This window comes from Orbicella faveolata, unplaced genomic scaffold (assembly GCF_042242905.1).
Source record: "Orbicella faveolata isolate gen_17 unplaced genomic scaffold, um_ofav_v1 contig_2, whole genome shotgun sequence".
Taxonomy (NCBI): Eukaryota; Metazoa; Cnidaria; class Anthozoa; order Scleractinia; family Merulinidae; genus Orbicella; species Orbicella faveolata.
The window spans coordinates 22117365-22142080 of NW_028301547.1; the positions used below are offsets into that span (position 1 = coordinate 22117365).

A 24716-nucleotide genomic window follows, 5' to 3' on the forward strand; every position below is an offset into this window, starting at 1 on the left:
ATCACCTGGCATATAAGTCTGTCCGTTCTAGATCAAACGAATAGATAAAGCAGCAGCGAGCTTTGGGTGCGTTGCACCTCCGGTTCTGAAAAAAGTTTTAATTCCATACTCTGACAACTCCATGGCTGGCGCGTGGCTGATTCGGTTGGCCATTGTGATTCTAAACATTTTCCTAATAATCTTATTTGTGGTGGCAAACACGGACTTTTGCGGAAGCGTTTTTGAAACGGAAGTTGGTAAGTAGGCACAGGTAAACTTAAACGTCGCACTTTCCTTCTATTCAGTCTGTTTGCATCAGGAAAACTTTTATTTTCTTTCCTCTGTTAGACCATGCCTTAGTTGGTCACGTCATGTCCACGGCTACAGTTCTTGACGAGTTTGCATGCCACCTTAAATGCATTGGAAATAGCAGTTGCAAGTCGTTTAATGTCGGTCCGGACGGCAGCAATGCAGGGCAACGCATTTGTGAGCTAAACAACAAAACCCGACAGATGAAGCCAGGAGATTTTAAATGGAAGAAAGGATCCACATACTTTGGTTCAGTTCAGGTCAGTTGAAACCTTCCGTATATACATTACTTATCTCAGTTTAGCTACCTTTACTCGGAGCAGGAAAAGGGTTAACGCGAGGTTGTTAAAGAAAAATATGATTGTCAGCCGGTTCGTACAGTTAGCAAGAACGATCAAAAGCTGATATTTCCTTAGAGTATTGATAAATGATAAAGTTGACGCTGAACAGCATTTTTCTTAACCCAACTTAGGCCTCCTGCATCGATGTTTCTCGTCAGCGGAATGACCAAACAGTGAAGAGTGGACAGTGTCATCCGGGATACAAGGGGAAAAAATGTGAAAAACGTGAGTCGTGAATATTTATTTGTGTTTTGACGATTATATAACGCAGAGTGAATCTGATTGCAAAATGTATCCTGGTCTATTTTCTTTCTTCTTTTATAGAAATAAAAGGTTGGTACTCGCATCATCTTGGTCATTCCTGTAAGGACATCCGGGACTCAGGAGACTCTAAAGGAGACGGGGAGTACTGGATCGACCCTGAGAAGAGTGGAAACCCTTTAAAGGTCTTCTGTGACATGACAACTGACGGAGGTAAGCTGAGAATGGCGAACAAGAAATATTCTTACACATTAAGATTACGCAAACTCTCATTTATTTGGAACACGTGCGGTTGAAACATTTCTTACTTTATTTTCCTTCTCTTTGAAAGTTTTCGTTTCGTAATTAATGCTTTATTGTAAGGTTCTCACCTGGTTTTGTTCTTTTCAATTAACGATCACAAATTTACCTGATTTCAGGAGGCTGGCTTCTTGTCTCTAACTATGTTTTTGACAGCTCATCCTCTCCACCGCAATTGTCAGAAGAGGCGTCCTACAGAGGAGTCGGCAGTTATCATAACAACAAGACGTTTCTGAAGAAGAGTGCCATGAAGGAGCTGTGGACTCACTTGTCTTTCATTCAGCTGAGATTCCACTGCAGTAAACAACAGGGACGGACGTTCCACGTGACAACCGTCACTAACAGCACCGGTGAAGCTGTAGTCCAGTACTTCAGCGGTCAGACGGATGTCAATCCCGACGCTTGTGGCTCGTTTGTTAGAATGGAAAACGACAACTCCAGATTAGCGGGAGCTTGCGATCAATGGAGAAACGGGCGTGGCGAATGGGGTAGGCTAAGAGATGACGATAGATTGTACATTTACCCCGCTTTTTTTTATAATAATAAAAGATATTGTTGGCTTCTGCGACCAGCCTATGGAAGTTTGAGATGCGATGACCACTACTATTCTGGAGTGTCCACCGTGACTGGTGATTTCTGGAAAGTCTTTGTTCGCTAGGAACTTTGTGAATAAACTGCAACCAGAGTACTAAGTGGACCAGTTCAGAGAGTTGTTTATTCGATGCCAATCGCATGATTATTGTGTTAGTTTTATTCAAAACGTCGCCATGAAGTGTTGCCAAAATTAAGTTGAAATATAAACGCTAGATTATTAAATACTTAAATAGTTAAATAGGTTTGTGGAACAAATTATAAGGTTTTTTAGATTGTTGAGTCACTTGCTGTCTTCAAGAATTTTTGCAGGAACATCTTCTAATACACAGATTTTGTTGAATCCTATAATAATTCAGATAATGAGTTACTTTCGTCAGGAGTTCAAGAAACGATGCGGGGGGGGGGGGGGGGGGTGAGGGTGACCAACTTCATTTCAGAGATAAAACGTGTGGGAATATTTGCAACTTATAACTTTGCGCGTCGAAGCACCGACTAAGTAATATAAAATGAACACCAATCAGTAGTGACAGGTCTCAGGGCAGTAGCCACCTCTCATCTTCGCCTGGATTTAGCCATCTTGGACGTTCGGTGACCCTAGTTTTTCTTTTGACGGATCACTTTCAGCACCGGTTTCCTACGTTTTGAGAGAAAATAGAAAAAGCCTACATATTTATTAGAAGTTTGAAATTTTTGCCCCAAGCACAATCTAATTCTGCTCTAGGAACTCTATTTTTAGCTGTTTGACGCTTTAAATGCCTCTTTAAGGATTAACTCTATGAATAGGATGGAAACATATCCGAAATTATTAATGCAACGTACCCACTTGGACTAAATAAATCGGTTTTAAACAAGAAATCCTGGAGACCTTTCAAGATTCTTTCGCCAGTTTTTTAAACTCAGGGTACCAGAAAAACTCAAGTTCGCTTTTTCCCTAAATAATAAACCGTACAAAAGTAGTCAAAGTCCGTCATTTAGAGTGTGTTCATAACAGAATTAAAACACAAGGGAATTAGAAGATGTATATAACAAGAACCAAGTAAGTAGTTTGACTAGTTTTGTAACGAAAGTACACTCACCCAAGCTCACTTTAATTTTATGTTAGCTTATCCATGTACAGAAAAATAGCACTGGAACATTTACAAGACTTAACAAAGAGCCATGCTTCGTCTTTATGACGCAAACATATGTTATTTAAGGCTTTCTTGAAATAAAGTCACAATTTCCCGCAATTATTGTTGTGTTTTCCTTCATATTAGCGATAAGGGTAAGGACGAGGTTCAAGAATGCACGTTGCCCACCTCAGGCCGAGAAAACTTAAAAGTTAATGAGATTTTTGAAACGCGCATTGTGCGGCGAAACGGAGATAACGATACCCGCCCCCTGCCACCTGCCCTCCGCCCCCCACACCCTCGCACCTGCCCCCTGCCCGCGAGCGGATAAACATTACCATTAGCCCATCTGCCCTTATTACACAATCTACCTTAAATCGTTGCCTTTAAAATAGAGGATATATGCGAAATAGGAAAAAAACCGACAGCATATATGATTACGATTATGATTTATACATTTATGATTATATGATTACGTTGTTTAGTCATAAGAAAGCACAAAATAACTATAGCAAACTACCGGACCCATAAAGCTGGTAAACAAAACATCTATAACCAGGAAGGAGTTCTTTGGAAGAAAAGGAAAGTACCTCTGTGCTGAACCAAACGTGAACGTTTGGAGTCTGAGGGTGTTCGTTTATATCCTACTCGTTTAACTTCCAGGAAAGAGGTATTTGTCATCAGTATCAGCGATCTTTCAAGCAAAGAAAGTCATTTCAAAAAGACATTTTTTTTGTGTGTACTAGCAGATTCTCACAGCTAACATTACATTAGGTCACTAGGAATCATTAAGGAGAATTGCGATTGGAAGATATTACCCAGTTAAACACCTGGAACTGAGAGAGGCAGTGTGACAGCATAGTGTCATGCTGACGTAACAACACAGAGACTCCGGCCTGGGCTCGAACCCCGACTGCTCGATCCGTGGCAACCACGCCTCCGACAAAAATCAGACTGAGAAACCCAGGAGAAAAGACCCATGAAACATACTATAGTAGTGTTTGCACGAACCCTTATGTAGCCAACCTAAACTTTTATTTGATTCGGTCTTTAACAGCCCCCCTAACCCCACCCCCGTGATGTCGCTTCATAAATGCACCCCCCCCCCCCGCGGGCCACACTTTTACCCTGTGCATAGGCTAACGGATCATGGTTGCTCATTTTTCTTCCAAAAAACGTTTCTACGTGAGGCTACTTATAGTCCCCCCAAATACACACCTAAATCGATACCAAGCTTTGCTTGCTGCCGACTAGGTACAAACTAGAAACGTTGCCATGGATTACCCTGAAAAAAGACAGGACTACCTTCAAAGATGGTTTATTCTTAACATCGTAGTTTCCTCTTACATGCAACTTCTTTTATAAGGTACAACATTATCATCACGGACGTCACCAAATGAAAATAAATTACAGAGCAATTGCTACTTAAACTTCCAGTGTTCTAGTTTTTTTCAGACTTAGACTGGGCTTACAATGATAACAAAGAAGTGTTGTGACCTTTAGAGTGGATAATTTTCACGGTGTAATTAGTTGTTTCGACCGTTCTTGTTATACTCCAGCTCATAGCCGAGAACATTTTCCATGCACCTTATGTATCCTCGCTCCTTCGACTTATGCCTTGGTTCGTTGGTCCATTTTACTCGTAGATTCTTCCCACCATTTCTTTTGTAATTTCGCCTGATAAAATCGTCGATGTCTTGAGGACCATACTTATGGCCCTGTAATCGTTTATGGACGTCATTAGACTGCCCGAGATACAAATATTGTATTGCTCGTAATCTTGGCCGCTTTATTCCAATCACGTAGATCCCCCCGACATGGGGTATTTTAGAGGCATCGGCGTAGAACATCCAGGGCTCGTGTATTAATTTGTTACAAATCTCACTGGCCATCTAGCTAAAGAAAGATACAGTTTTAAAATTAATCTCTCTTATTGAATTCTACCATAGGTATAATATATAATAGGCACCCATACAACTGGTTACAACTATCATAGAATTCCGAAAGTAACGGCACCCGTTACTTTCGGATTTAGCAGGCAAAAGGGGCCGCTACTTTCGGGTAGCCGTTACTTGCGGGTAGCCGTTAATTTCGGATAGTTAAAAAACCGTTTCTGACGGTGGTAGTCGTTTCAGACAAAGCGGACGTGTAACACAAGAAATTAAAAGTCCCGTTTATGTATGTTCCTAACTTCCCACATAAACAAAGCTGACTGGATAAACAGAAGAGGCCTAAACGTTAGTACTGTAAGGCGAGAGTGTAATGGTAGCATGATATCGCGTATATCATATGTATATCATTTGACTCTGCAGCTACACAACTGAATACAGTTCATAAATCAGAGTTTCAAGAAAAATTCAGTTAAGTTCGAAATAAAATTACAAATAACTCTTCAAGTTGTTCAGTCCTAGGGTCAGGCTGTTCCATCCGTATTGCGCTTCATTAGAGACCTTCTCTTTTAGTGACTTCTTCAAAGAGCCGTCACTTTCGGGTAGGCCGTTACTTTCAGGGAGACCGTTACCTTCAGGGTTCAATAGGAAGGTAAAAAAATTTAACGTTACCTCCGGGGAGCCTCTGTTTTCGTGAGGAGGGGCGTAAACTAACGAACAAAGTAAAGAAAAGTTATGTTACAGCATGTGAACTTCACGCGCTTTGGTATCGTCTCCAAGACTGCTCTCGAAGGTTTTAGAAAGTTCTCTAAAGAAAAGTAAATGCCACGTCGACCATACAAAATATTAGGCTACTTTTCAATGATTACGCCGAAATGTTCGTGAAACCATTTGTACAACTAGTTTTATTCCCTGGCACTATCTCAGTTTTGCATTGGGATCAAAATATATTCTACACCTTGATAATGCTCGAATTATTAGCCACTGCTTCGCTGTTAACGTGATCAAGAATATCAAACAACAAATTTGTTGTCACCTCTGCTTAAAGTTTCTGGCGTCACAAGGGAAACAAGTAAAGGTTGTCTTGATTACTAGAAAGCGAGAAATATACGGTTTGCATAATTAAGTCGCTCGCAAACTGACAGTCTGAGAAGTGTAATTTTACAAAATAGAGGTCACCGGCTTTGACATGAACACATTGATATTTCAACTTGAATGAAAGATCTTTTTCGTTTTGAATTTACGGATTACAACTGTGAAAATATTTTACCAAGGGGCTCAGCTGTCTTTAAGGTTGCTGTCCGATGTTCATCCACAAGATTCATGACCAGATTTATAACATGTTTGACTGCACTAGTTGGATAGTCCGTGACACGCGATTGTTGATATCGGCCTTGACAACTGCCAGATTATAATTTAGAATTATCCGTAGAAATAAGGTGTGCTACTGAAAAATATATATGTGATAACAAGGAAAAAATAAAGCTTGTTGTTGTTGTTGTTGTTGCAGATATGCGAAGTATAAACTCGATTCAAGAAACTATAACTCACCCCTCTCAAAGCACTGTTCTTCGTAAATAGATTCTCGCTAATTTGAATTTCGCGCTTTTAGCTCCCTAGTTATAAAGACTGCATGACGTCACGTCTATTTGAGGTTATCCCAGCTTTCTGACCAATGAGAAAACACTTTGTAAAAATCTAAAATCTAAAATCTGATTTACTGATCAGCAAAGGGTTATTTCCCTAACTCTAAGAGTTTCAGTTAAAGGCTATAAACAAAGTAAAGGGATTTTTCCCTCATAAATATTATTTGTGCATTATTGTTGTTATATGATGCAATTTTGGTAGGTCATTTTTTTTTATGAAATTCTTTCATCACAAGATATAATTACTTTAGACTGAATGTCATAAACCCCGACAGGGAGCTGTCCTGACTTCTATTTGTCAATTTTTTTTTTCATATATTATATTATTCACTTCTAATTTTGATTTATGCGAAACACTCGTAAATTAGCTTGTGTATCACACTGTCTTTTATGTGATCATGTAGCTAAGTGTATTACAGAATAAACTTCTATTGCATTGAGTATTTTATTGTATTGTATGCTATCACAAAGAATGGGAGTTTTCCCCAGGAAACCACAAGTGCTGGCATAGCACATACTTTCGGAATGATGTAATTTCTCTAATATTTCTGTCAGAGTATCTAAGATTGACAGTTTAAGAAATACCAATGAGTCATTGCATTTATACTCGTTAGATTCTGGTAGAATGCCCTGATCTTGTCACCTTTTCTAAGAAATAGTCGCAATGTGTGATTCCTTAGAATTTGTCAATGTGTGCATGTTGATTTCTTTCGCTGACTCGAACTCGGTGTAATGACACAACTCATGCACTCTTTGTCTTTGATTCGTTATCTGCATCAGTGAAGAGCAATGAGAGGCAGTTACTGTATTCTATTTGGACAGAGCTCGTTTTCTTGCCCATCCTGGGAGAGCCAGGGGCTAGTAGCCGGGAAGAATCGATCTTTTCGGGCGAAAGTTTACTTCGAGAGTTGAAGAGCCCCTGGGAATTTATTCTTACCGAACCAGTTCCAGAAGTGGTCGAATTCCTTCCCTCTGACTAGCCAGAAAAATATTTTTCTGGCCAACCAGCGAGGAGGTCCAGTTGAGTAACTCTGTCGCCTTCTTACACGAAGTGGTTTTCTTCATCGATCGACCTGCTTGGCCCGTACAACGGGAAGATTCTCGTGGAGAGTTTCAGAAAAATGATTCATCGAAGCCGAGGAAATCGCAAGCCGTAACATGGGAGCCAGGAAGCAATACTCTTCCATCAATTTTCTCGGCGGATTTATCGAAGGTATATCGTAAATTTTTATAGGTAATCTACGCGATTTCTGCAATGTTGTTTTTGATTGCGGGGAAAGTTAGTCGTGTGCACAAGCTTACTTATTATTTCTCCTCGATCGTTGAACAACTTCCGAAACTTTCTACGATGTGCAAATCGCCGTCGTAAGAGCCACACGACTATATCAACCGAACGTGGGAACGATCGGCTAATTACTGCTAATTACAGTGGAAGCACCATCTTGCTATCGCGCATACGAGTAGCGCAGTGGTTTTAGAGCTTCCGGTTAGATCACGGAGGTTCGTGGGTTCAAATCCCATCTGGAACCCGGATTTTTTTTTCCGAGTCAGATATTCCAAACATCAGATATGCATTTGGCTGCCAGAAATGTGTCAGAAATTTAACTGAAGATGGGTAGTGGGAGGGGGTCACCAACTCGGTTTCAGGGATACAGCGTGCGAAAAAAAATGCAACTTATAACTTTACGCGCCGAAGCATCGACTAAGTAATATGAAATGAACACCAATAGTTGTAGGTCTGCTAGGAGTCACTGCTACTGACACCTTCGGATCTAGCCATCTTGGACGTTCGGTGACACCAATTTTTCTTTTGACGAATCACTTTCTTTCACGGTTTCATACGTTTTGCGAGAAAATAGAAAAAGCCTATTATTTATTAGAAGTTTGAAATTTTTGCCCCACGGACAATCCAACTCTGCTTTTCTGATGAGCTCTTTATTTAGCTGTTCGACGTTTTAAAGGGTTAACTTTTATGAATAGGATGGCAACATCTGAAATTATTAATGCAACATACCCTCTTGGACTAAATATATCGGTTTTTAACTGGAAATCCTGGAGACCTTGCAAGCTTCTTGCGCCAGTTTTCAAACTCAGGGTACCAAAAAAAACTGAAGTCCGCTTTTTCTCTGAATAGTAAACCTTACATAAGTAGTTAAAGTCCGTCATTTAGAGTGTGTTGATAATGGACTTAAAACAAAAGGGAAGGTATATATTACAATGACTAAGTAAGTGGTTTGACCAGTTTTGTAACGAAACTAGACTCAAGTAAGTTCGCTTTGATTAAATGTTAGCTTATCCATGCACAGAAAAATAGCACTGGAATGTTTACAAAGAGCCATGCTTCGTCTTCATGATGCAAACATATGTCATCCAAGGCTATCTTGAAAGGAAGTCGCAATTTCTTGCAATTATTGTTGTGTTTTCCCTCATATTAGGGATAAGGGTAAAGACGAGGTTCAAGAATGCACGTAGCCCACCTCAGGCCTAGAAAACTGAAAAATGCATGCTATTTTCGAGGCGGGCAATGTGCGACCCGACCTAAACCGTTAACTGATTGGGTCTTTAACAGCTCCCCTAACCCCACCCACGTGATGCCTTTTCATAAACGCAGTTATGCGAAAAAACTAACAAACTAACAAAGATACAGAAAAGGAACGTTGTCAATTAAAGCTATATACGCAGGCCATACTGTCATACTATAAGCCTGTGCGCAGGCTAACAGATTTGCTTCATGAAAACGTTTCTATGTGAATACTGAGGCTAAGCAGACCTTAACAATACACGCCTAAGTCTATACCAAGCTTTCGTGGTAGGAGCGAAGTGCACGCCAGAAACGCTTCAACAGATTACCTACAAAAACGACAGCATTCAAAGCTTCACAGACGGTTTATTCTTAACAAGGCAGTCTCTACTTACATGTGACCTCTTTTATATAATGTATAACATTGTCTTCACTGACTTAGCCAAATGAAAATAAATTACAGAGCAATTTCTATTTTTAATTGCAAATGTGCTAGCTTTTCTACTGTTAGACTAGGCTTACAAGTATATGCGTGAATTTTACCATAATTATATAAGTAGTAATTTTAGGATACATTTTCACGGAGCATATGTACTTAATTGTTGCCCCCTTTCATGTTGTATTTCAGCTTGTAACCAAGCTTTTTCTCCATGCAGTTGATATACACTCCTTCCTTAAACTTATGGTTTTCCTCCTGGATCCATTTCACTCTTAAGTCCTTTCCACCATTCCTTCTGATGTTTCGTCGGATAAAGCCATCTATCTTTTGGTCACTGTACTTGTGCTCCTTAATCCGGTCATGAACATCTACGGACTGCCCCAAGTACAGGTATATGATGGCTTTTTTAGACGACCTCTTTACTCCAATCACATAAATACCCCCAACATGAGGTATCAAAGAGGAGTCGGTGTAACGTGACCACTGCTTATGTATCAGATTATCACATATGTGGTTAGCCATCTGTTAACAAAGGAATAAATGCTGGTTGATTGCACTTGTCTTTTTCTTGTTTCTTTTTTACCCTTGGCATACACATGCACGACTATTGTAGTTACTCCACTCATTAAACGGTATTAAGAGCGAAAAGAGTACTAGTTAGGTAATGAATTCAAGGGACCGGAGGGGAGGGGTGTGGATGAACTATGCGGATAAAGTTTCCAAAATTACAGTTCACTGATGAGAAAGTTGACAACATTTTACAATACGCGCGCTGATCTTGCCCGTCACGCAATCTTTCCTTCCAACGTTCGTGGGGAGGAAAAGACTGCGTGACGTCTGCGCAGGTCGTGACCATCTGGGAATCGTTTGGGCAAGTTCAAGCAAACCGGGGATGCGTCATGTTTGAGGGCCAAAGCTCAAAATATTTTGCTCAAAATCGTTTCCTAAAGCCCTTATAGAACTAAATTTTTCTGTCGTGAATTTTTCGTGAGTTTTCTTTCGTAAAAATTTTCTTACTGTTCAGTTTTTGTATCGGGATAAAGACATCTCACAGTTTCATAATATACTGGACAGTCGAGCTTCGGCATGCGGCGAACGGAGTTTCAATATTTTATGATTATTTCATGAATACTTAAAGGCAGAGAAGAACTTTGTTCTCACCTTCGCTTGAGTTTCTGGAGCCTTTAGATGGGCAATCAGGAAGAAGTTTTGGTGTCTCAGCTATAAGTAAAGAGAGAAAATACGGTTTACAAATCATAACAAGTCACTGCACAGAGTACACGGAAGTCACGTATATAGATATTTTCGGCTGAGATGAAATACTTTTCGTTTTTGCAAACATAATACATATTGTGATTTTCGTGGATATTATTCTATGAGGGTTGACCCCGTGAGTCAGAGCAGGAATATTTTCTAACATATCGAGATTTTATAGTGTCCCCAAGCTCGTAGAAATTCCTCAACTACAAAGCCAAAATAGTACATAAAATCGCTTGATATTTCTAAACAAAGATCTACTAGTCTAAGGAGACTTAAATGAGACTTTTCGTCAAAATTCTATAAGAATTTAAGACTGCCAGATATCTGAATTTGTGAAAACACTTCCTGGCTGCCGGGTATCTCTACAGATCTATACACAACGTTATAAATATGTTTGGCTTTTGTCACACTGATATCGCTCGTGGCACACGATTAGCCATGATTTCGGATACTGTAGGCTAGATAATTCGCCCTGTTTTAGGAAAGAAACTGTGTAATGAAAATACGGACGGAAAATCGAATCAAGAAGCCAACTCGCCTCTCTTAATAAGTTTAGTTCCAGCGATCTTGTGAACAGAATGTTTCAAGTTTTTGGATTTGAATTTAGCGCCTCTGCTCCCGAGTTAAAATAGACTCCATGATGTCATGTCTATTTCAGTTTATCCCGGCTTTCCGACCAATAAGAAAACACTTTTTGTTATATTCCAAAATCTGATTGGTCGATCAGCAAAGGGATGTTTCCCTAACAGTAATATTTGATTTTAATGGTATAAGAATTTCATAAACATCTCTTGATATGATGCAATAATTTCTGCAGGTTTATGAAATTCGTTATCACTGCCAAAGGATGGGACTTTCCCTCCGAAACCGCAAGTGCTGGCTTATTTCTTACTTTTGAAATGATATCATTTCTCTGATACAGTTACAGTCATAGTACCTGATCGATCTATTATTTAGTTTGCATTGCATTCATTTTTGTTGGATTCTGGCAGAATGCCCTGCTCTTGTCTTCTTTTCTAGGAAATGGTCACAGTGTGTGACTTCTCAGAATTTTTTTATGTATGCATATTGATCTCTTCGCTGAGTCGAAGACAATATAACGACCCGACTCATGCACAGTTTTTCTATGTGATTCTAGTTTCTGACTTACATCAGTGAATACGAAGGAGAGAGAGTGATGGTGCATATAGTATTTGGACAGTGTTGAATTTGGTTAGTTTGTTTCGGCCTTTCCACCCAAGTACATGTAGAAGGAACCTTTATCAGGATCAAGGTAACATGAACGAGGAATAAACTTGGGTTTAAATGATTGCAGTTCCTGCTTTTTTGGAGGCTTGGGAAGAGTGAATCGTTCTTCAAGTAATTGTGATTGGATTTTGACATAGTCTGAGATTTGCATCGGCATTTTGTGGATGGAGAAAGATCGACAACAAAAACAACATCTTTATCTCCATCGATATGTCATTCATGGCCGATGGAGTGACTGTTCATCAGCAAAACCCCTTGGGAGGAAAAAACTATCTCACAAGCAGCGGATTCAGTTAAGTCATCTGTATGAAGTTACGAGTTTATCAAATCTCAATTCTAATTTTATAATAGAGGTTAATAAGAACAACGAATAGTTGCTATATCTCAGATGCTTGGCTTCGGTATGTAAGTTCTTGGTGAGACTTAGTTACATTTGTTTCATTGTTTTTTGTTATATTCTGGCCAATAACCAATTGTTTTATGTATACAGTCGAGGTATTCTCCTTCTACTGCTTCCACGTGATCGTTAGCCTTCTCTTCTACCCATTTGAATCGTATGTTTTGCCCATTAGTAAGAAGGAATTGATCCAGTTAACAAACTCATTGATATCCAAATCCTGCCGTTTGTGCTCCTGTAGTCGCTTGTAAATGTCGCTGGAATGCTCCACAGATGTAGCCACATCTACTAAACACGGGCGTCTGTTTGCGCAAAGCCTATGGCATAAATGCCTTTAGCCTGATGTGCTTAATCGTATAACTGGAATAGCATTTCATTTCTTTATCGAGAAGACGTTGACAAATATTAGAGGCCATCCGAGGGATCATAATAACGTGCGTATTAATAGCTCTGATGTAGTTTTCGCCGTGATCGTTTTTCTTCAGTAAAGCATTTCTGTTGTCGCAGTAAAAGTTTTTCTCGTACTGCGCGGCCAAAAAAAGACTGAAAATGTCAATGTTAAGCACTGCGGTTGGCTATAGCTAACAAACAAAGAGGTGCTTAATTCTTGTATGAATTTTTTATTAACTGTATTAATTATTAATTATTTATCTATTAATTGTAGTTATTTTATGTATCTTATTAGTACACGACCCCACAAGCTTGTTAGCTTTGACGTCTTTTATCGTGTATAATTAAAGGTTGTATGTATGTATGTATGTGTGTATAGCTGATCTCGTCTGTGAACTCAGTAAACTTGATCCAAGTGAAACGTAGGCTGTTTTAGAGATCAGTCAGAGAAATCAAGTTAATCAGTCAGTTAGTTGTGGAGGTCATTATTAATAGGTATTTCGCTTATTAGCCATTTCCAACATTCTGCTCCGGAGGTTAGAACAGAAAAGTAAAGAAAGACGCATCGTTGTTATTGAATGATGAGAGTTTCATCAGCAACTCGAGTCGGTCAATAATTACTGAACATGCTTCATATTTTGTAATTAAGTTCACTTTCGCTTTTAAACAAGGGACGAGTCAAATTTATAGAAAATATAGAAGGAAACCTCGGAGAGAAACCTTTGAGGCCCTTCGACAAAGGAAGATGTGGCAGGCGCTCTGTTTAATAAGGGAGACGTTGAATACAGAGGGTAAGTTCTTAGACTTCTTATACCAATCAGCTATCCATAAACAATTCCAAGCAAGCTAGACTTGAGAATATAACAAACATGACTACTGTGCTGCTGGACTTACCTGGCATAGAAGTCGGCAGGAGCAGTCAACTTAGTTTTGGACCTGTTCAGTGATTCCGTAACAGACGCGCAGCCTTTTATTTATGTGTATTTTTTAAGAGTGAAGGAATGATTTTTACGACCAGCCATGACAATGCACTCAGACTGACACAACAGTTGTTATAGATGACAAGATCGTCTGCTAGCTAATTTTTGGCTTCTATCTAACAGAAAACGAAACTTTGGGAGACTGAACAGGAAAGAACTCGCTTTAATTAAGATCCACATTCCATTTCCCTGCAAGCAAGTCTCCTCACTATCCTAGAGGTCCACTGTACCTTACCACTGCTGTTCACAGATTGACTTCTGATTTCTTTAAACAGGTTTCATTAAGCTTTCTCGAAAGACAGGGAGCTCCCATTGAACTCGTAAATTAAATTTTTTTACAAACTTGTTCTTTTTCCTCTCGAGTCCAACATTAAGCCATGATTATCAAGGTTACAATGAGCGAAGATGAAAGCACGGTTGCGTGATTGCGTTTTCTTTGTTCTAAAGGTTTGAAAGGGTGACTTGCCGAAGTCAGTTCTCCGTCGAATTAGTACTCCAAAATCAAATGAGCCTTTGGATGCGAGGTGGGTGAAAGGAAAATGCACGCGACTGAGTGGATGATACCTATTACTATTTCGCGTTTTCGTTCAAGTTGAAAGTAATCTATACATCAGAAAATTGACTTAAAATATTCTGACATAGCTCACGTCTGATCAGCTACACATCGGCAGGAAAAAGTTAGTTTATTGAACGTAATTGATTTAAATTTGTCTGTTATGCTTGTATAACTGTTCATTGCCATAAAAGTGATAAAATACCACAAAAAATACAATAAAAGTAATACAATACCAAACAATAACAAATAAATGTTTTAAATATTAAAGACAACACTTTAGGCTGGCTTGACTCACAAGCTTGGGTAATTCTTTCCAACAATGACATTGACAATCTAAAGCCTATGTTAATTTTTACCCACAACTTTCAATGCGTTATGTTATACTTAGGCCAGTATTTTAATTTATGTGCAATACATTGAATATATTCTTTCTCAGTGGCCTCTTTATTGCTCTCCTTAACCCACTTGACTCGCAAGTCTTCACCTCCATTTTCCTCGAATTCTGCTTTCACAAACTCGTCAATCTTTAAGTTTTGCCTCTTGTGCTCGGCCAGTCGTCTGTGGACGTCGTTCGTTCGGCCTACGTAAAGAACTGTTGATTCTCCGAGTTGCAACTGTCGCGGGGCGCCAGATAAAATACCGATGCAATATATACCTTCAATTCCTCTGGGAACATTTTCGATATCATATGCCGTCCATTCCTTTTTTAGTAACTTCTGACAGATATGTGATACCATTTTCTTTCCACTACATCCATAGAAAAAAAAAAATACAACATTAATATTTAGAATTTAGAAAACCATGTGGTTCAGATTGGTCCTGGAAAATTTGAAGCGATGACTGACCGATCGATGGATTGATAATTTCATAATTAATAAACTGATTAATTGAATATACACGTCACACGCGCGACTCACTCTATCTCTCCAGGAAAAATTGGATTTCAGATATGAGCTAAACGTTCTAAGAAATAATACTTCTTATCCGATTCGATCTCATATCTATCCCTCTTTCATTTTACCAATGGTTTTGTGTCGGTCGACCATACTGATTAAGTACACACGACAGCTTTTCAGCAAATCAGTCGAGAAATCAATATTCAATATTATAAACATGGAAGTAAAATAAACACCATAAATATAACATATTGATCGTAAATAGCAAATGTGATAAGAAGACTAATAATACATTTGTCCTCACCTGATTTATAATTGCTTCTCGATCCGGAAACAGCGGCAGCAGTCTCCTTGCCGGGAGTGGCTTCTTTATACACTGTAAGCTGCTGAAAGAAAACAAAGTTGGCATATCTGGCCGTCTCTTCGTTTGGCTAAGCCTCTACGAGCTGAAGCTAGCTGAAAATCTCCGATTCCAAACAGGAGTCTCTGGAGTCACAACGATGCAACACTCAATCGAAGAAATTAGAAATGTCAGTGTTTTTATCGCCTCTGGAAGGGCTCCCGGAGGACGTTTCCGTTCAACGGTCGAACCCGCCCAAAATCTCCTGAATGTTTTCATTTCATTTCAGCACGCTGCGGTAGCCGGGCTCCGGCCGTCAAGAAGAAACACTTCCAAAACGATCTCTAAGAGCCTCCCTGAAGCAATAAAACTATAGAAACAGACAACAGGTGAGGCTTCTAACACTGTCAGTCAGTTTATTTCCAACTTTACGAAGGAAAAGCGAAATTTCCTCTATCGAATTTCACGCACATCAAACCAGTCTCAGAGTACACACTTTTCACGGGAATGGTTCGATTCGGTTCCACATTCAGCTGAGGTGAGATTAATTTCAATGAAACATTGTTTCACGACCCCTACATTCTCAATGCTTGTGAGCGCAACTGATATAAGGTAATGACCGACTTTGACTACACAGATATTCAATATAGCAATGTATTTCAATTATGTCAGAATAATTTCTTTTGACTATTGAAATAAATTGAAAATTGCTTTCGAAAGACGCGAAAACAAATCAAGAAAAAACTTACCTGAAGCTCTGTCAAAGTACCTTAGTTCTATCTTATGGATGACTGTTTGCTGATTTGAACTTGGCGCGTTAGAGGCTCAGGAATTTATAGCCCGCATGACCTCATGTTTATTTCTTCTTTCGAAGCAATGAGAAAACTTCATTTTCGAGATTCTAACATCTGATTGGTCAATCCATGAAGGGTTCTTTCCCTACCTCTTTAGGTTTCATTTGATAGCTATCAACAAGTCAAGGGAATTTTCCCTAAACAAACCGCTCAATATTTGCTTATTTTTGTTGCTATATATATATGATGCAATATCTTCAGGTTGTTTCTTTGTCAAATTCCTTCGTCAGAAGAAGGGACTTTTTCCTCGGAAATCGAAAGCGCTAGCTTAGCACATAGTTTTGAATAGTTTGTTTTTGAGTAATATTTAAACTATAATATGCAGTTTATGTTTCGTCTGCCTTTTTTACCCGATTGAATTTTTTTTGCGCTCTTTTGCTTCAATTCTCACGACCTCGTTACCAGGGCCACTCTTGAATTACCACTCTGTTATTACCACTACTATTGCAATTTATATCTCTGCTCCTAGATATGCTAATTTGAATTCATTATGATGAAGCATTTGAGTTTTGCCGAAGGGCTGAACTCATACAGTTTGCCTCCACGTACTGGTTTCTGATTTCCGATCTTAATACATCAGTGGATAACATACCAAGGAGTGGGATCTGGAGCTTCTTGTGCAGTATTGTATTTGGATTTCACATGAGTCTATTTATATAAGATTAAATAAGATCAAGTTGATATAGAAGAAGTCGAATAAAGCTGAGTTTACGATCGACATGGTTGCATTTTTATGTTGGGACCAGTTGCGAATCGTCCCTCTTCCGCGGTGTAACTGCCAACAACTGATCCATGTTTTTTGACAAAGAGTTACATCACTGAGAACTCGTGGCTGCAGGGAGATCAACCAAACGCTTGGGTTCGTCGAGCGATGACCAGACCACCATTGCCAGAGAGACTCTGCGCCAAAACATGTCATAAAACTTCTGGCTGGCATGGACAGAAATTGCCGGGGGAGTGAAACTTCTCCCGCGAAACTCCTTCTGGAAACATTATTCGAACGAGCAGTAAATATTATTTATTAGCACTTCAACTTTCTTAATAACTCGTGACCCCCCTTAAGTTGTATCTAAGAGGCAGTCGAGGTCCATAAGCATGCAAAAAAAAAAAAAAAAATTTGTCCAATCTCCAGCCATCTTAACCGAACAAACTAGGTTACAACCTCTTTCCCGGGGCGGGAAAAGCCTTGCGAACGAGGCTGGCTAAGTTAATAGAAAATCTTTTTACATGGCATAAGAAACACTCGTTTCTTGCGAGACAGAGTGGGTAATCCCGGGCGAGCGGAAAAACTTCATCCTGCCCTTTCGTGTAGCCAGGCCCCCTAACTCTGCTGATATATAACTTTTTAAAACATTTTTGTGGGGCCAAGGGGAAATAAAACTTCTGTTGTAGTCAATCACTACACTTCTCCAGGATTTTGTTTACCTTGCCAGCTCGCGGATATTGAAGTGGGTTACATGTAAGTTGTAGCGATAAGTGCAAAGCTGACGCACATTGAGGCACATTTGACTGAAAAGAACACAAAGAAAATACAGTTTGACTGCACATGAGGTCTATCATCCGCACTGAGTGTTGACCAATGCAACGAACTGTAATGGATAAAATGAAAATTACCATTTTAATAAATCTCAAGTCTAAGCTAACTCGTAATAACTACAGAAATGAAAAGCGCACAATGATGACAATGGCAGCGGTTTTTCTGTTCTATAGCTGTGTCCATACTAGGCCGAAACATGATTAGTCTGATCACGAATGAAACATGTTTCGTTATGAAACGAGCCAAAATTGGGTCTTTTATGAGGCCAAATGTCTAGTTGAAATATGGGCCGATAAAGAAATACAACGGCAATTATCGGCGATGGGTAGAAAGCAGAATATTGTGGAGAACATTGCCGCGAAACTTAATGAAGCGTAAAACATTTATGCGAGTACCATGAAACAGCGTAAATCATACAACCATGCATGAAACGTGTTTGAAACCGACATCTGATGTGAACAATGCAATAACAAACATGTTAAGGTGAAACATGGTTTACTTTAATCACGTTTCGGCTTTGATGTGAACACAGCTTATGACTCTTACTATTCTTCGGTTTATGACCAAGCTCAACCTCGTTCCCAGGGCCTAAGGTATTTCTCCTCTAAACGTGAGCCTTTTATTCTCAACTACTTATTTCATTTTATTCAATAGTTTCGCCCGTTATCTCAATCAAATTACTGTTTTTACAAACACACCAACATCCAAATTTTGTCGCTTTTCGAGCCTCCTACAAGTATCGTCGGAGAATCAATCTAAATCTGTTAACATCATTTTGATGCGGGCGACCTTAAACATCAATTTTATTACATACCAAGCAGACAAATTTGACGAAAACTTGACAGGTGAACGTTAGCAAAAGAAATTAGAAACATCTTCCAGAGGAGGAAATGCTTGGTTTATCATGGAATGTATCAGAATAATCAGTGATACTTGCTGGGGTGGGGAAGGAGGAGGGTGATTGGAAATAAAATAGCCACTGACAGGAGCCCACATCACCAACAATTGTTTTAAGGAATGGTCAGACTTGTGCTAAAATCCAATGCATATGATCACTAATAATGGGTAGTAGTGGTGCGAAATTAAGGGCCTGTTTACAAGGAGAGAGGGTTACCCTAGCAAGCGGGTTACCCTGGCTCTCGCACATTTCCTCTTTCTTTCCTCGTCGTGTTTACAAGGCAGCTAGGGTTACCCGGATAGGCGGGTTACCCTTTCTGCGTGCTAGGGTTACTTGGTAGGTGGGTTAACTTTTTCCCTTGTAAACACTACAGGTAGGGTTAAACCGCCTAACCGAGTTAACTTTCCAATTGTTTCCAGACCCTTTGAGTGTAATCGCGCATTAAGTTGTCCCGGGTCGTAGGGTTACCATACCTGTGAGATTTTGCTTGTAAACCCGGGCTATCTTTTGCCCTCCAGCTAGGGTTAACCCGCTTGCTAGGATAACCTTCCCTCCTTGTAATCAGGCCCTAAACCTACTTGAAAAGTTTATGACATGGTAGTTATTATACTTTTTGCATATTTAAACACAAAAACGAACACTGTTTTGAGTTTGATTAATAGAGTAGCCAACTTACAATAACTGAAAGTGGGTTACTCGTTAGCTCACAGTTTACTAATTATAAACTTGTACTCAGTCCTCCTCTTATTTTCGTCAACGGGCCGCTAGTCAGATATGTTTTCTTTGGTATCCCTGGTCTCCTCCGCGTTTATTCAGCACAGGACGGTATCCAATATTCCTCGTCAGGCATCGAATATATTCTGCTTCTTTTTTTTTTCTGCCTTTCGTCTTTGACGTACTTGATCCTTAGTTGGGACTGTTTGTGCTGTTTAAACATGGCTGCCACTCGCTTGCTAATAGCCTGTGTCTTTTTCGTTTTATGTTGTTGTAATCGTATCTTCACGTGTTTTGATCTGCCCGCATAGAGGTGTTTTATTCCTCTTGCTCGTATTACACTAATGGCATAAATTCCTGGAACACTCTTGACTGAAGACAACTTATAAGGTCTCCAGCGTCTTTTTAACAGCTTAGCACAAATTTGTTCCTTTGCCCTAAAAACCTGGGGAGAAAAGTACCACGGTCTCGTTACCTAGACTTCCTCAACCATGTCCATTTATCACTCGTCAAAACTTCCAGAGTTTCAATTTTTAGCGAAGCCTCTTTTTTTTTTTTTTTTTTTTTTTTCGGGGAGGGGGGGGGGGGGGGTGAAGTTCCCACTGAAGGATAAATCCAGCAGGGGCATAAATAACTTAATTATCATTGTTGAACACGCGGCCTTAACCTCAAGCACGTGATTATACCGAGATATTTTTTGTAAATAGGGATACTGAAAAATTGGGTCATACAGCTTCATCAGGGGTTTTAAGTTGGCTTATGAAGGAGAGTACATATATCCGGGAGGTTATAAGCGGTATATGAAAAACGTTTCGGAAAGAGTTCATGAAACCCAGAATGAAACCAACATCCAGCTCAGCTGTTGCTGAAAAGATACTTATCTTCTTGGGAATAAGAGATACAAGGCATAAGTACAGAAGTCCTTGTATTGAGCTTCCTCAAAAAGGCAAATAGAAAACACAAATTAAATAAACTAAGTAAAGCCCGTTGACGTTGGTCAAGTTTAAATCTTTTTAAGATATGCTCGATGTCGACTTTTACACTCTAAACAGTTTCTTCAATGGTATTTGACGAGATAGCAGCTGCAAAGAAACTGACTATTTGTTCTCACTTTCAGTAAGATTTCTGTTCACTTTGGCAATCAAAAAGGCAACCGAGAATCTGGTGTCTTGATGTCTAGAAAGAGAAAAAATACAGTTTTCATAGCCAAGTCGCTCACAAGCCACAGTCTTTTAAACTGAATTAATCATGTAGAAGACGCGCACTGACATGATCTCATTGACCATTCAGTTTAAGACGTAAGTTTTCTACTTTGCAAAAACTGATAACAACTGTGTCGAACTGTGAAAATATACTACCAAGAAGTTCAGCTGTTTTACTGACTTACTGTACGTGTCTGAGGTTGATCTACTGCCAAATTATTTCACTGCCAGAAGGTATCATAATTCACGGCCAGATTTATAGACTGTTCACTGTCTCTCTATTTACGCACGCGAAAGAAAAAGCGAGCGAAGCGATCGTGAAGTACGCGGGGGTGGTTGGTCGGTTTTCGAGCGACGCGAACAAAGAGAATCTTCCGTTTTGCGCGGCGTCCAGTTCTCTCGCGATTCTACCAGCGCGTTCAACGATCGAATAAAAATACGAGAAAATAGAGGGTTGTGAACAGTCTACCAGATTTATTGCATGTCTGACTACAGGTACTGATACCTCGTGGCACGAGATTGCAGTTGTCGGCTTTGACAACTGCCAGACTATAATTTAGTTCTGTCCGTAGAAATAAGGTGCTCTACTTAAAATATGCGAAGGGTTAACTCGAATCAAGAAACTTTATCTCACCTCTCTTAAAGTACAGGTTACTGATCTGGTGAATAGAAGTTTTCTCGCTGATTTGAATTTCGCGCCTCTTGCTCCAAAGTTACATAGACTGCATGACGTCACGTCTATTTCAGTTTATACCGACTGTCTAACCAATAAGAAAATGTGATAGAATCTGATTGGGCAATCAGCAAAGGGATATTTCCCAACTCTAAAAGCTTTTATAAACAAAGTAAAGGGATTTTTCCCTCATAAACAACTTCATTTGTCTATTGTTGTTAACGCAATTTCTGCAGGTTGTTTATGAAATTATTTTATCGCAAAGGATGGGACTTTTCCCTTCGAAACCGAAATTGCTGGCTTAGCACATACTTTCCAAATTATGTCATTTTTCTAATATTAATTTTAGTACTTGGGATTGATCGTTTTAGAAAATACCGATAACATTCTGCATTGTATTCATTCTTTCTGGATTCTGGCAGAATGCCCTGTTCTTGCCTACTTTTCTAGGAAATGGTCACAGTGTTTGATTTCTTAGAAATGTTAATGTGTGCATATTGATTTCTTTCGCTGACTCGAACTCAGTATAAAGACCCAACTCAGTCATGCACAGTTTGTCTACACTGATTCAATTTTGATTTCTGATTTTCGTTAGCGAATATCAACTACAAAGAGTTACTGTGTGGTAGTCTATTTGGACAGAGCTTGTTTTCTTTCCACACAAGTGGAAGAAACCTTTATCAGGATCAAGATCACATGGACGAGGATTAAATGTGAGCTTAAATGGTTGCAATTTCTTTTTCCTTTTATTTAGGCGAGTTGCGAATCTCTCTTCAATTATTTGTGATAAGACTACGAGCTAAAGATTTACACTGACATTTTGTGGATACAGTGAGATCGAAAAACGTGGTTAGCTTCGTCAGTGTACCAAAATGTTTGATGCCAGCGAGGTTCTGTGCTAAACTGTCTCGAGAGTCACGGCAGAACTCAGTACCGAGCCACTAGGAATTGCATACGGGGTGACAATTCGTCAATGAAACTTATTCAAGGATTTTAGCCCCTCAACTCTGATGAATGATCAATCCAAAAATGAATGTCTGCAGTAAAGAAATTATTGAGCAATTGCACTAACAGTAGTGCTAATAGGCTAGCTAAATCAAGTTGACTTAAAAGTATCTACACTGTATGTATGAATAGCAGGGAGTAAACCAGATACAAACTCTTCCCCGTCCGGCTCTATAAATTTCAATACTTCAGGATTGATGACTAAAAAAATTCTAAAAAAATCGGATTATTATCGTTTCCCCTGAAATTTGGAGACATAAAACTAGAGATAATTACCTAAGCACATGGCTAGTTTCACGTGGAATGCTTCAATGTGGCTTACATGACAACATTGCGAAATCACCCAATTTTAAGTCAAAATGGCGGCGTTTTCTTGAGCGAGCGATGTCCATGATTTCAACGTCCCGAAGATGTTTTCGGAAGCGGACAACATTCCTAAAGGTATTTGAAGTAAATACGAATGTAATTTTACGGTTAGCAAGAAATTAGAAGCGAAAATTTTAGGTAAGTGAGCTTGCATGACCTTCGCCATGTGCTACTCAAATCCACGCATGTTGTTCAAATGCGACTAAATTCCCTTCGGACCGGCGTTTTTCCGTTTGCAATCTCAAATAATTCTTGAATTATGTGGCTTGAATCGTTTTTGGGATCGTAGAGCTCAGGAACTTTGGAAAAAAGCTTCGTTTTGTTGAGTAAACACACTTTTCGAAAAGACGCGTAACTCGATTCGAGTTAATATTCAACTGGCTGTTGCCATGGTGACGGAAATGCGAGATTTTTAATTAGATAAAAAAAAATATTCTAAAAAATTTCGGTTTCGATGGTTTTTCGCTCTGTTTTCAGGATATGTTTGCTGATAAATTAAGGAAATTAGTTATTTCTACATCAAATTTGACCAGTGGAGTGGAAATACATTTTTTAAATATTTTTTTACATTTTTTCCTCTTTTTTTTGTGAAGTTTAATTTATTTAAATTGTTTAAAAATTACTACTAGCTTCCATGAAGGAAAACTTTTTTTTTCTAGAGAGTATTTTTTATGCTCTTTTAAATGAGATATAGTAGATTATTCTCCTGTAAATATATGCTGAGATATTAATGAATAACCTTATGACCTTTTCCACGCCCATTTTCTTAACTGGACGGAAATGAGCAAATGCAATTGTGCGTACTACATATAATCACCGAGGGTTGTTTAACAACACTCACATGAGACTGAATAAAGACATGTCAGCTGTAATGGACAAAATCACAAGTTTATTAAGTCTCAGATCAGGTTTGTGATTAAAAACAATGAATAACCATCAAAAATGAATTACTATCGCAAGCTTTCCTTGGAGACTTGCGTACAATATTTAAGTTCTTGGCGAGACCTAGTTACATTTGTCTCCCTGCTTTTTATTATACTCTGGCCAATAACCGAGTTTTTTTTTGCATACATTTTAGGTATTCTCCTTCTGCACATTTGCCATTTGTCACCTCTACCCATTTGAATCGTAAGTTTTCTCCACCGTTACTTCTGAACTGTTCCTTTATGAGGCGTGAGGTGCTTTATCAAGATCATTAGCGTACGATCTCCATGCTTTACTGAGCAGACTTTCACAAATACTGGAGGCCATCTGAGGAAGAAAAAAACGTGCGTATTAGTAACTGTAATGTAGTCGGCACCTTCTCGTTTGTTTACAATGAAATATTCCTGTTATCGTGGAGAAAGTTAAGTGGACTATCTGTGGCCAAAAACCAAGTCGTGTGTGCCATTCAACGTTGGTATTAATCATGAACTCATCTCGGCTATGAATTCAGGAAACATTTGCCCAAATAATTAAACGTAGGCTGTTTGAGAGATCACTCCGAGCAGTTCATGATCAATCAGTTTGTGGAGTTTATTATATATCTTCTTTGAGCTGAAGCAGGTATTTCGCTTCTTAGCCATTTTCATCATTCCTTGCAGCGGGTGGGAACAGTAAAATTCGGAAACAAAACAGCAAAGAAAGGCACATATTTATAAGTGAATGTTAAAAGTTTCATCACTAACACTCCAAAAATAAAGGTCTATATTCACATGCTTTATATAATCAATCATTTATCAATCGCATTTAGCTTCCTTGTTACACGTACCTCTGTATTAAGAAACGAGTCAAACTTATAGAAATACATGGAAATTCGACAGAGTTACTACTTAATAATTGCTATCCGTAAAAACGTTTCCAAACGAGTAAGACTAAAAGCATGCATGGCTACTGCCGAACTTACCTCGTTGAGAAGCGGAACGATCAAGTAAGGTTTTGACCTCTTTTGATACCGTCAAAGACACGCGGTCCTTTACTTCGTTTGCCTGTGAAGGAATAGGAGGTTTAATACAACCAACAAATTTATACGA

The 24716-nt window shown here is 39.1% G+C and overlaps 2 protein-coding genes and 1 long non-coding RNA gene across 3 annotated transcripts; 1 reads left to right on the plus strand and 2 right to left on the minus strand.

The window, feature by feature from the left end:
• Positions 1-102: 102 nt before the first annotated feature.
• LOC149112442 (uncharacterized) lies at positions 103-2105 on the plus strand. Its single transcript, XM_089290332.1, has 5 exons — positions 103-236; positions 328-548; positions 761-854; positions 954-1103; positions 1310-2105. The coding sequence occupies exons 1-5, from the start codon at positions 122-124 to the stop codon at positions 1846-1848; spliced, it is 1119 nt and encodes a 372-aa protein (XP_089146458.1). The 5' UTR covers positions 103-121; the 3' UTR covers positions 1849-2105.
• A 7190-nt stretch (positions 2106-9295) lies between these two features.
• LOC149112443 (uncharacterized) lies at positions 9296-11088 on the minus strand. Its single transcript, XM_089289330.1, has 3 exons — positions 11059-11088; positions 10550-10609; positions 9296-9910 (listed from the first exon to the last, which is right to left on the minus strand). The coding sequence occupies exons 1-3, from the start codon at positions 11086-11088 to the stop codon at positions 9545-9547; spliced, it is 456 nt and encodes a 151-aa protein (XP_089145456.1). The 3' UTR covers positions 9296-9544.
• Positions 11089-14329: 3241 nt separating this feature from the next.
• On the minus strand, positions 14330-16260 carry LOC149112444 (uncharacterized). Its single transcript, XR_016207296.1, has 3 exons — positions 16205-16260; positions 15420-15498; positions 14330-14966 (listed from the first exon to the last, which is right to left on the minus strand). It is a non-coding gene; the product is annotated as an uncharacterized LOC149112444 (long non-coding RNA).
• Positions 16261-24716: the final 8456 nt, after the last annotated feature.